The sequence below is a fragment of the Monodelphis domestica genome, chromosome 1 (assembly GCF_027887165.1).
Source record: "Monodelphis domestica isolate mMonDom1 chromosome 1, mMonDom1.pri, whole genome shotgun sequence".
Classification (NCBI taxonomy): domain Eukaryota; kingdom Metazoa; phylum Chordata; class Mammalia; order Didelphimorphia; family Didelphidae; genus Monodelphis; species Monodelphis domestica.
The window spans coordinates 742163311-742176186 of record NC_077227.1 but is presented as its reverse complement, the minus strand read 5'-3'; the positions used below and the strand labels follow the sequence as shown (position 1 = coordinate 742176186).

Here is a 12876-nt window from a genome sequence, read left to right as displayed (position 1 = left end):
AAAAATCAATTCAAGGTTTAATTTAAAAATAAATAAATAACAGCAAATCTTGGCAAAAAAAATTGCAGTCTTCTCAAAACATCTTTCCTAACTATGGGTCTAAGGAAGCCACTCAAAGATCATGCAGAACAAAGGGAGGCAATCATGAGTCTCTGAGCTGGGAGGGATTTCACCAGTCATCTAAATCAACTCATACTTCCAAAAGATTCCATGCTACAAATGTGTGTGATAATCGGTCTCCCAACCTTGACTTACTGACACCCAGTGAAGGAGGTCTCACAATCATCACCCAAAGAGAACGATTTCATCTGGTGATAGCTCTAATTTTTAAAAAGTTTCTTTAAATTGAGCCACAATCTCCCTTTACAACTTGTATCCTTTGTTCTAGGTTTTCCCTCTAGGACCAAGGAGAAAGTCAAATCATTTTTGTTCAGGATTGCTCTTTAAATGTTTGAAGAAAGCCATCTTTCTCATTCCCTAGCATGCCTTCCGTCCCCCTTTCCTTCCCCAAGCTTTCTAGTTTGCCACAAGGGTGGGATATTTTGGGGGTGCTGCCATCATCTTGGGATACACTTCCTTTTGGGCTGTAGCTGGGGTAAACCTTCCACCTACCATCGCTGGCCCCGGGCACCAATGTTACAGATCATGGCACTGGGAGGCCATTTTGCTTAGGATCTTTGATTGTTTCTCACAATGGAGACAAGATTTTAGTAAATGATTCAGAAGAGTTGCTTGATAGAATGGTCCAGATTTCAGGAGATTCATCATCTTTTCTTCATCATATTATTCTAGGAGAGGAACTCTTGGTGCTTCTGCTGATTGGAGTTTAAATATGCTTTGCCCCACTCTCACAAAGTGGAACTTGTGTCTGGCATGACCAATGCTAATGAGAATGGCATGTCCAAATGGCCAAGGAATGGATTTCCAAGCACTGCACTCTCAAATGGTAGCGTGTGGGAAGGCTTGGTTATTGAAGAGTTTGGCTTGTCCTCGGTGTGTAGTTTGTGAAATGGGGAGATAGTTGGGGGTTGCCCCTTTTCAACAATGTTACAGAGACTCACTTATTCTCTTCCCTTACAGTCCTTAATTCTATGCATTTAAATTGTCATGGTTTGAGTGTGTGTGTATGTAGGAAGGAATAGGGAACATAATTTTAATTAATAGGGAGAATACTAATAAAAGGCAGGCAGAAAGGGTACTGGTCTAGCAGTCCTTGGAGGACCACACTGAGTCAACTTTCTCTTCTGTCCCTTTTTTTAAACCCCTACATTCTATCTTAAAACCAAGAGTGTGCATTGGTTCCAGAAGTATGGTAAGGGCTAGGCAATGGGTGTTAAGTGACTTGCCCTAGGAAGTGTTTGAGGCCATATTTGAACCCAAGACCTTCCATCTCTAGGCCTGGATTTCTATCCACTGAGCCACTCAACTGCCCCTTCTCTTTTGTGTCTTGCATGATCCACTTCTTTACCTTTTCATTAGAGACTCAAGTGTGGGGACTTGTAGAGTTGGAAGGAAGACAAAGAAGACCCTCCCATCCCAACCTTGCATTGCCTATCTGCTCTCCTCTAAGTCTGCATCTCCTCCAATCTCCTGATTTTATAAATGAACAAACTGAGTTCTAGGGAAGGGAGAGACTTCTTCCTGTAAGGTCACAAAGTCAATGGCAAAGAAAGTCTCCAAGTCCAGGAGACATCAGCACTGAATACCTGCTTTGTAGGGTGGGAGGTTGACACTGGTAGCTTCCTTCCTGCTTTTCTGGTTTCCTCCCCCCTAAAATGAAAGAGGCCCTTCAGACTCATTTCCCCCAGGGAGCAAGGGAGAGGGCATGCAAAATGACAGCAAAAAAAGGCAGGTGGGAAAACCTGAACTCCCAGTTCCCTCTCACCAGCTCACTGCCAGAGGCCCCTTTTTGACTCTTCCTGCTTTTAAAGAAGGTCTGCTTATCCTTTTTTATGTCCTAGACTCCCCTGGCCGTATGGCGAAGCCTATGGGCGTCTGGGCAGAGTAATTCTTGTTTCTCATATTCATCATGGAAGGAAATGCTAAATTTCAGAGGTTAGTGAAAATGAAGTCATTCTCCGCCCATCCAAGTTCATGGACTTCAGGTTAAAAACTCTTTGTCTAGAGAAAGATCCTGTTATCTGGGCCAGGTGAGCCTAGGTAGAGTCCTTTGCAGGAAGGATAACTCCATGCAGCTCCAAACCAGGTCCTTTCTTCCTGCTAAAACCTGGAGTGGGTGGGACAGCTCTCTATCTAAACACTGTGTGTTGAAATCCTGCCCTTCCTTCCAGGTCCCTTCAGGAAACCTCTTCTCATTCCCTTTGGAAATGGCCTTGTGGAATGAAAGGAAGCATCATTCGCACCCCAAACTGGCCAGCTTCCAGCAGCCAGAACTTCAGCTTGGCTTCCTTTACTCTTGACTTTGCTAAGAAAGTGTCTGGAGCCTTTGGATGTTGATTCACCATCTGCTGTGTGCAAGGAGAGAGGACATGTGGCCTCCAGGCCCCGAAGATCAGGGGTTCAAATCCCTCTTCTGACCCATGTGGATCAGAGCCTCTTAGTCCCCTCAGGCACCATTCCAAGATTCTGAGCTGAAGGGCCGATGGGGATCTGCATGGAGGAGAGATGCCCGCCTCACAGGCCCAGCCCAAAATGGACACATTTTTAGGGCATCATGGAGGCTCCAGAGTTGCTTGTAAACTGCTCAACTCTATGGAGGAACAAAAGGGTTTCCTTGGGGGAATTTTGTAGTCATTTAAAAGGCAAAATCAAACATGTGGAAAAGGAAAGTGTTAGCCAGCGTCCTACCAAATAGAGAAGCAAGAGGAGGCCACCAAGCCAGGGAAAATGGGATGGAGGACAGTGAAGGTCAGACCCGGGGCCAAGGGCATTGACTCCCAGTTCATGCCAGCTCAGGGGGCTCATTGTATGAAGGAGGAGAAAGAAACATTAATCAACAGCAAGAGGCAGTTACAATAACCCAGGGCTCCGGGGAGGTAATCTGTCTCTCTAGGCTCCCATCCTGAGATGTTCTCCATCATGTTGGCCAACCCCTTTCCCCCTTCCCCAACCGCCCCCTTCTAAGAGTTCTCCAACATTCTAACACAAGCTCCTCGAGGGCAGGGCTAGTCCTTCTACTTGGTATCATGCCCGGCACACAGGAAATGCTTAATAAATACTTCTTGGCTCGACAGAATCCCCAGAACTGAAGGCCACCAGCCAGACAAGGCATGCAGGGAGGACCCACGATATCACCAGATCATCTTGAAAATATTCCTCTTTAGTTTTTATTCCTCTTTGTTTGTAGCTCTTGGTATTGTCATTTAATTTAATATCACCTCCGTTATTTTAAAGTCTTTTGAGTACAGGCTATTGGAGTGGGGGGGGGGGGAGGGCGTCCAACCCATTTTTTCATTCTGATTCGCAACCATGATCAACAGGGTTCCTTGTTCCAACAAGCTTCCCCCAGACTCATGGGATTAGAGGATTTTAGAGGTCCCCAGTGGACCTCTGGTCCAATCCTACCTCCATAGGTATCTTTTTTACACCATCACCAAAAGATGGTGCTTCAGGTCTTACCTTAGACACCCTCCCTTTCCTCAAAGAGTGCATCATACATACTAATAAGTTATTGTTTCTTCAGGTACAAAAAGGGTCCAGATGAGGGTCTCTCGTGGTTTAGGTACCTGGGCTGTGAGAAAGGAAACTCCAGCATCGCTTTTCAGAAGCAAGGCAAGAAAGGCCTCTCGTGGACAAGGAAAGCACTGAAGGGTCACTCTGGAGAAGTAGAAGGCAGGAGACGGTCTCTGGAGGCCCCTGTGGCAGGGGCCGAAGGGAGATGCTTGAGGATCATGCCGAGGCTCCAATCAGTTTTGGGATTCTGTGAGTGAGTGAAGGTGTGAGATGGCCTTGGAAGGGGAAGCTTTCCGAGAAATCGGTCCAAGTTCTAGGTCATCCCAGGGGAGGCTAGGGCGCCAGGATGGAGGAAATGGAAAACAAGGACAATGGGGCCATCGTTCCTTGGAAGCGAGTCATGAGACTGTCCATAGTGGCAGTTCTCCACTGAAGAGGAGAGGCGGAGTCTTCATTGTGATCCTGGTTCCAATGAGAGGATGCCGGACTTGCGAGCCTTGGGAGGTGGAGGCGGCGGGCCCTTTGCTTCTCGCCGGATGGGAAGTGGGGGTGCAACCTGAGAGAGCAGACACAGAACGGGGCACAGTTAAGAGACAGTGATTTTTCTTCCTGATTTCTGACCCAAGCCTAGTTATTTCTCCATTATATTCAGCTAGTCCCAGATGGATATTCCACTGTGAATGGACTCACATTTCTGTATCACCTTAAAGGTTACAAAGAACTTTCTGACAACAGGCTGATGGAGGAGGTAGGGCAGGTGTCCCTGTTTTAAGTGACTTGCTTAGAGTCACACAGCTAAGAAAGCAACCCTTGAACTTACTTCTGTGACTCGAAGAGCTACTGCTGAGTCAAGCTGGCTCTCCCTCCCTCTGTCTGTCTGTCTTTCACACACACAAACACATGTACAGATTGTAAGAGTTGGAAGGGCCTTTAGGAGTAATCTAGTCCAACCCCTTCATTTTACAGATGGGGAAAATGAGATCAATACCAATGACTTGCTCAACATCACACAACTCCAAATTCAGGATTCTTTCCATTGTATTGCCTTGCCCCTAGGATACAACCTTGCATAGACCTGTGCTGGAAGGTCTGTCATCCACTCTGAGATCTTGAAATTTAAGGCATTTTTCCTCTTTCTGGGGAGGTGATATGGAACAGTAGATAGAGGTAGGGATGGCCTCCGAGTCAGGAAGATTTCACTTCAAGTCTTGTCCCTGACACAGCAGTTATAGAACCCCCGACTATTCATTCACTCTCTCTCTCATCCTCTGTTTTCTCATCTGTACAATGGGGATAACAAAAGCACCAGAATCACATAGCTCTTATGAAGAAGAGAACAAGTATTTATTAAGTACCTGTGGTGTGCCAGGCAGTCTGCTAAGTGCTTTCCAACTATTATCTCATTTGATCCTCACACAACCTTGTAAGGTAGGTGCTTTTATCTCCATTTTATAGATAAGAAAGAGGCTGAGGCTGGATCTGAACTTAAGTCTTCTTGATTCTAGGCCCCATGCTCTAAGAACTGTGGCACCCCCTAGGTTTTACACACACACACACACACACACACATTTATATATAGATATGCACATATATATGTATACACACACATATATTAGAAGACACTATGTAACTGTTAAATATCATGATTATTATTGTTATTATTTTAGTTTTGATTGATGAACTTCTGTATTTTGCTTCCATCTCAATTTCCCTCCATTTTCAAACCAAGCCATGGTGTGTGCTTCCTGCTTCTCTGCTTTATAGTTCCCATTTAGAAGTTTTCTTTCCCTGGGAAAGGGCAAATTCCTTGAGAATAGATACTATCTTGCTTGCCTCTACTTGTTCCTCTAGTTTTTTTTTGCACAGTGCCTGGCAATAGTAAGAGCTTAATAAATGCTTTTGATTGACTCATTCATTCATCCATCCATCCATCCATCCATCCATCCATCCATCCATCCATCTAACCATCCCTCTATCTGTCCATCCATCCAACCATCCATCCATCCATCCATCCATCCATCCATCCATCCATCCATCCATTCGTCTGTCCATCCATCCATCCATCCATCCATCCATCCATCCATCCGTCTATCCATCCATCTGTCCATCCATCCAACCATCCATCCATCTGTCTGTCTGTCTGTCTGTCCGTCCATCCATCCAACCATCCATCCAACCATCCATCCATCCATCCATCCATCCATCCATCCATCCATCCATCCATCCATCCATCCATCTATTCATCCATCTATTCATCCATCTATCTGTTGTCCATCCATCTACTACTAACCACTTAGAGACCCAGGCAGCTAGCTGTCCAACACTGTAAACATCAGCAGAATTGCCGACCTGTTTCAGGAGAGGGAATTCCCCCTCCAGGAGTTCAAACCCATTCTTTAGTCCATCCCAGCCACCCCGTCTTGAGGAGAAGATGGGTGACATGGATGCCATTTTCAATGGAAAGATAAGGCTGCTTGCTTGTTCCCAAAGTGAAAGAGGAGCCAGTCAGGGAGGGTGCTCTGTAGGAGGGAGCCCTTTCCCCAAAGCAGCCTGGGAAGTCCATGCCAGTGGGTAATAGCCCTTCACTGGGGCTTCTCCTTCAGGCATCACTTCCCTACCTCTGCTGAGTTCCTCTGGCTGCTGCTCTCATAGGGCTTGCTCTTGGGAGGGGGTGGGGGCGGGACCTTTGCACCACCAACCATCAGTCCATCTACCTGCAATGTTGGCGAGCCTGGAAAAGATGGGAATTGATGGTCAAACAAAGAGAAAAGCATGACTGACATGAAAGCACTGGGACTGGTATTAAGGACTACTTTCTTGTCATTCCCATAAACACTCCCAAACTCATAGGTTTCAGCTTGTTTGTTTAAAAGAACTGGCCAGGGGACAGCAAAGTGACTCAGTGGATTGAGAGTCAGGCCTAGAGATGGGAGGTCCTGGGTTAAAATCTGGCCTCAGATACTTTCTAGCTGGGTGACCCTGGGCAAGTCAATTGACCGCCATTGCCTAGCATTTCTGCCTTGGCACCAATATATAATATTGATTCTAAGACACATTGAAAAAATAAAAATAAAAATATCCAAAACTCTTACTTCCTATCTTAGTAACAACTCTAAGGCAGCAGAACAAAGGCTAGGCAATGGGTTAATTAGCTTTGTGCCAGGCACCAGGGATACAAATACTATAAACAAAGCAATCTCTATCTGCAAGGAGCCTACATACTTCAGACATATACAAGAAAGAGGAGATGGTTAGAATATAATGAATGGGACAGGTAAGAATGTGCAGGGCTTGGTGAGTGATTGGAGGAGAGGAGAGAGAGATCAGAGATCAGAGAGTTGAGTAGAGATGAAGCAACTGAGACCTAGAGAAATGAAGTCATTTGCTCAAGGTCATACATGTATTAAATGAAAGAGCTAGGATTTGAACTCAGAACTTGTGACTCTCCTGTATTATGCCATTCAGAAAAATCAAAGGTGGTACTGGCTTGACTAGCAAATGAGTTCATGGATTTCAAAGAATTGGATAATACACTGTATAAATGTGAAATCTTGTTGCCTTTACTATTATTCCTCCTTCTGCGTCTGATGCCAATGATGCCACCTAAGTTTAGAAGACCCATATTCATCTTGTGCTTCTGTTCCCAAGAATGGAAAAAATGAGTGTGAAGAGAACTTACTTTGGGTCCGGGGTGTTTTGGGGGTCAGTGGGGGAGGGCTCAGGGGCATAGATGAAGGCAGGGGCGAGCTTTGGAACAATGTCAGCCGACTGTCCACTAACTGGAGACTCTTGGGTCTTTGTACTTTGCTGGCAGAACTCTAGGGAGAGAAAAGACACACAAGGAACACAAGGAGCAACAATGCTTCAATCTGGAGGCCAAAATATGACAGAAAAGGAAAATGACAAATATAGGAAAATGGTCACTAATGCACTATTGGTGGAGTTGTAATTTGACCCAACCATTCTGGAACTATGCCCAAAGGGCTCTAAAATGGTCCATCCTTTGATTCTATCACTACTAGATCTGTATACCAGAGTTTTTAAAAAAGGAAAAAGAATCAATTTGTACAAAAATATTTATTGTAGCTCTTTTTTGTGGTGGCAAAGAGTGGGAAACAGAGGGGGTGCCCATCACAGAGAGAATGGCTAAAGGGCAGCTGGGTGGTTCAGTGTATTGAGTCAGGCCCAGAGATGGGAGGTCTTGGGTTCAAATCTGGCTTTAGGCACTTCTTAGCTGTGTGATCCTGGGCAAGTCACTTAGCCCCATTGCCTAGCCCTTACTGCTCTTCTACCTTGGAATCAATGTAGGTATAATTGATTCTAAAATGAAAAGTAAGGGTGGGTTTAAAAAGGGAGAGAGGATGGCTGAACAAGATGTGGTGTACGATTGTAATGGAATACAATGGACTCTAAAAAATGATGAGCAGGCTGATTTGGAGAAAACTTGGAAAGATTTACATGAACTGATGCAAAGCAAATTGAGCAGAACCAGAAGAACATTGTACACAGTGATAGTTGATGAACAACTGTACCTAGTTATTCTCAGCAACACAGTGACCCAAGACAATCCTAGAGATGCATGATGAAAGGTGCCATCTGCCTTAGAGCTGATGGAGTCTGAATACAGACTGAGGCACTTTTTGTTGTTGTTTGTTTGAGGACTTTCCCACAAAATGCCGAATATAGAAAAATGTTTTACATGGCTGGACATGTAAAATCTACATCAAATTGCTTATTGTCTCAGGGAGGGAGTTGGGAAGAGACAGAGTCAGGGAGGAAGGCTGAGAAACAAAGAACTTGGTACTCAAAATTAAAAAAAAAAAAAGAATCCTTAAAATTGTTTTTTATAGGTAATTGAGGAAAAATAAGATAATATTGTAAAAAAAAATGGGCCATAAAAAATTGGAAGCCAAATGGCTTTCCATACTTGAACATTTGCTCCTGGACAGGGGGATGAAAAAGAAGGGCAGCTATATGAGACTGAGTCAGATGATGGCTACAGTCTTTGAAAGGATAAATGGGACATCACTGGATATTCAGTGGAGCTCTCATAGACCAAAAGAGCATAGATATAGAGCCAGATGAGGCATCAGAGGCCAACTCATCCACCCCATCCCAAAATTTTACAGATGAGGAAACTGAGGCATCAAGAGACATGGCCAGGGTCACTTACCTAGTGAATGTCTGAAGCAGGAGGTCTATGAGGTAGTACATAGAACAATGTACTTGGATTTAGGAAGACTAAACTTTAAATCTCAGCCCTTTGGATATACTTCCTAGTTGGGCCCCTCCTCACTTAACCTTTCTGAGCCTCAGCTTTCTCATAAAATAAGTGGGTGGATTTGAAGTCCTTTTAGATTGCTTCAAGATCTAAATAAATGATCTTTTTATGTTTCTATGTCCAATGTTCTTTCTAGCCTACACCATTCAGATTCTTCTGTCTTCTTAGGAAGGTTCACCATTGCCAGGCAAAGCCTAATATGGTCCATGATGAACTACCATCAAAGCCCATACTTCTCCCATCACCCCAGTTAAGAGAAGAGGACAGATGAAGTTTGGGGATCAAATTGTGGAGCAGGAATAGAAAGGATCACAGATATAGGGCACAGGGCCACGAGGTCATATCAAGGCACGAGAGCCATGAACTGGTGTCCATGGCCTCTAGCTCTCAAAGGCAGAGTCCATTTTCCTCTTGGCCCATCTCATGCCGCCATTACATTTGGGAAAGAGCTGTAGCCTGTACTCTAACTGGATGTCACGGCCTTGGAGGCCATTTCCCTGATTCTAGAATTTAACTCCTGCAGAGATTCGGGGCCCATGCCTTTTATGACCTTACCATTAGGTCAGCTTCTGGCTCTCTCTCCGCGATGACTTGAGACTTGCTAATATTCCAGTCTTTCCGTTTGAACTTGCCAATCCGGTTGTCATTGTCATCTCTGAGAGCTACGTCTTCCACTTTGGCACCTGACGAAGCTCGCCGCTCTAGGAGGGGCTCCAGAATGGATCTGTCACCCAGGCAAAAAGGCACAATCTCATCTAATTCATTCCTTCCCCCAAATCCCAGTCATCCTTTTTGATGACCATCGACCGAAGGAGGAACCTTGGATCGGGCTTTAATATGAAGGGTGAGAGTGTCTTCAAAATAGGAGATGCTTAAGAAATGTCTGTTCTATGGACTAAATGAATTAAATGAATCAAATGGATCTAATTCAGCCCCATGATGTCTTCAAATATCTACATTTCATTCATTCTGAAAGGCTTAGGTTTTGAGCTTGGCTTTGCTATTAACTCACTGTGTGTGAAATCTTTAAAACAGGGGTCATCACACCTCCCCTTCTTGGCAGGATTAGCAAGGATAATATGGGGGAACATATTGAGAAGAAATCAGAAAAGTGGAGAGCACAAAGAAACGGTGGGCTTTATGGGTAACTCTTATCTGCTGCTATGTTTAAACCTACCTGGGGGCATCGTCATTCTCACAGGAAAGAAATGGAGGAACCCAAATCCCACGACAACTTGCTACTTACTACCTATAGTATAGTAGTAGTCTCTCGGTAACTGAGGATGACGATTATCTTTGTGCATTTTCATCTATGGTGTATAGATGAGTGTGCACAAAGACACTTGTGCGTGAAGGAGATTTAAGTGGAAAAGCCGATGCACAGAGACAGTCCCACTCTCTCGGTGTTGGAAGCCTGGGTCCATTGGCACCTGGAGAGTTCCTCAGCTGCATATATTTGCATACTACCTATGCAAATTTATTTTACTCACCAGCCTCTCCTTTGTCCACTATGAAGTGAAGAGGTTGGACTGATTGACCCTGGAAGTGCCACTTTATGGTCAGATATCTCTGATCCTGTCATTTTATAGAGTTCTGAAAGACTTTCCAATACATTATCTCCTCGATCCTTGTAGATACCCTGTGAGATGCTGTGGTTATGATTCTTCTTTTACAGAAAAGGAAATTGAGGCTGAGAGAGGTCAGATGATTTGTCTAGGACAACTCAACTAGCAAGTATCTGAATCAGGATTTGAACACAGGGCTTCCTGACTTGAGTCCACTGCTCTATGCTTTATACTGAGTTCTGTCTCTTGAAAATGCTTAACCACATCACCATTGGGGGACAGATGATGCAATGGAATTCCCAGTCAAAGGACTTGTGTCTGAATCCTGTGTGACACTGGCAGTCACTTAAACCATTTGGGCCTCAATTTCTCCCCCTGTAAAATAGTGGATGGGGTTCCTTTCAGCTTTTTCCTTTTCTACGATCCTGTGATTCTCTGAAATCTTCCTGAGATGATGGCCAAGGCATGTGATGTTGGAGCTGAGATGGGTCATCTACGTCCTCCACCTTAGGACTGAGGATAATAAAGCCCACAGAGGGGAAGCAAATTCCCTAATGTTATAAGGTTCTGGAGCATAGCAGAGGCGGGATCTGATTCTGGGTCCTATAACTTCAAGCCATGGGCTCATTCCATGCTACCATATTGTCTTCCATTTTTGAACACTTCCCAGAAATAATGGGAGCTAGTTTGGGATGGTTTTGATTTATGATCCTGGCTGAAGCTAAGGGAGGGAAACATTCCAGTGTCAATACTCCATGGCTAACAATACTGATTCTCTCATTGTTTTATTTAGCCTTTGATACTGGCCAACCAAAACAGAACAGAAAGAAAATAACCCAGAATTTTCCATTTGTTGTAGATTCAGATGCGGCAGGATGTTCCCTCCTCCACCTCACTGGTGTGACTTGGAACCATGATACAGTCAGCTATCCTGACAAGGCGGGGTAGGGAGGTGACTCAGAGGACTGAGAGCCAGACCTAAAGATGGGAAGTTTTGGATTCAAATCTGACCTCAGATCCTACCTTGCCCTGTGATCCTGGGCAAGTCAGTTATCCTTAGCGACTGCCTAGCCTTTACACAGTATTGATTCTAAGATGGAAGGTAAAAACAGAACGTATTCTGAGAGCAATCATAGAAACTTAGAATAACTCCCACGTGCCCTTACTCTCTCTTTGGTTTTAGTTTTTTTAGCCAAAAAGGAGGTTAGAAGAAAGATAAAAAGAAGAGGAGACATTGCAGAGTGTGGGGGACTTAGAGGGAGGAAGACCTCTGTTTAGATTCGTTTTTATACAGTTAGAATTTTGTGCATGCTCTGTATATCTCCCTCATTGGACTGTAAGCTCCTGGAGGGCAGGGACTGTATCTTTAGTTAAACTCATATCCCCTCTGGCACCCGGAATAATGCTCTGTATGCACACAGTGGGCTACCGATGGTCAGAATGAGTCCTATTCTTTGGGACATCACAAAGGAATGGAGAACAGATTGGCAGCCAAGTCTGCTCGCTCCCCTTCCTGGGAGAAGGACAAAGATGCCCAAGTGGAGTGAGCCCCCAGACCCCCACCCTGGACTCTAAGGTCTTTCTTGGGGGTCTCCGAGGGTTGGATTTGGAGCCAGAGAACTTTGGGTCAGATCCTCAGCCAGCTACTCACCTTTTGTCTTAGTACCAATTCTAAGGCAGATGAGTGGCATGGGCTAGGCAAATAGGGACAAACAGCTAGAAAGTATCTGTGGCCAGATTGGAATCTGGAACCTCTGGACTCTCGGCCTGGATCTCTATCTACTGAGCCACCTAACTGCCCTCCTAAATTTTTTGAAAAATTTGGTTAAAAAAATATTTTGCCAATTCTATTTCAATGTAGTAGTTTCCTTGGAAATCTTGTGTATTTTATTTTATCCATTTAAAATGATGGGACTGAAGGTTTCACCTGACTGTCAAAGGGGTCCATAACAACAACAAAAACATTAAGAAGCCCTGACACAAGGGTTGGGGCTTGAGAAGGAGACTAGGGATGTGAGTGAGAGGGAGTACGGAGGGAGAGCATCCCGGGCATGGGAGACAGGCAATAGAATTCTCCACATATGGAACAACAAATAGGACATTTGGGCAGGAACCTGGAGGGCTTAAAGGGAAAGAATGTGATTTATGGGGGTTTATTGGGTATCCGGTGACTTTGCCTAAGATATTGATTATTTCCACTCGCTTTTTAGTTGATTTTCCAGGATTCTCTAAGTATATGAAGGGCAATAATCTGAAATGAGGAGGAGGAAAGAGAAAACAGACTTTTGTTCATTGAAAAAAATCAAGGAAAGAAATGAGCTCAGAAAGGGAGGTGGAAGACAGATTGGAAGGGCTACAAGTGCCAAGTGGGGGAAGTTGTACTTTATCCTGGAGGCA

At 44.5% G+C, this 12876-nt stretch overlaps 1 protein-coding gene across 1 annotated transcript in view; it reads right to left on the bottom strand.

Moving 5' to 3' along the window:
• DOCK5 (dedicator of cytokinesis 5) overlaps nucleotides 1-12876 on the bottom strand; it is a 235271-nt gene continuing 222395 nt past the window's right edge. Inside the window, exons 49-52 of the mRNA XM_007477822.3 lie at nucleotides 9470-9638; nucleotides 7313-7451; nucleotides 6252-6364; nucleotides 1-4189 (exon numbers count right to left, since the gene is read on the bottom strand). Coding sequence (XP_007477884.2) covers nucleotides 4085-4189; nucleotides 6252-6364; nucleotides 7313-7451; nucleotides 9470-9638 — 526 coding nt within the window. The 3' untranslated portion in view covers nucleotides 1-4084. The remainder of the gene's footprint in view (nucleotides 4190-6251; nucleotides 6365-7312; nucleotides 7452-9469; nucleotides 9639-12876) is intronic.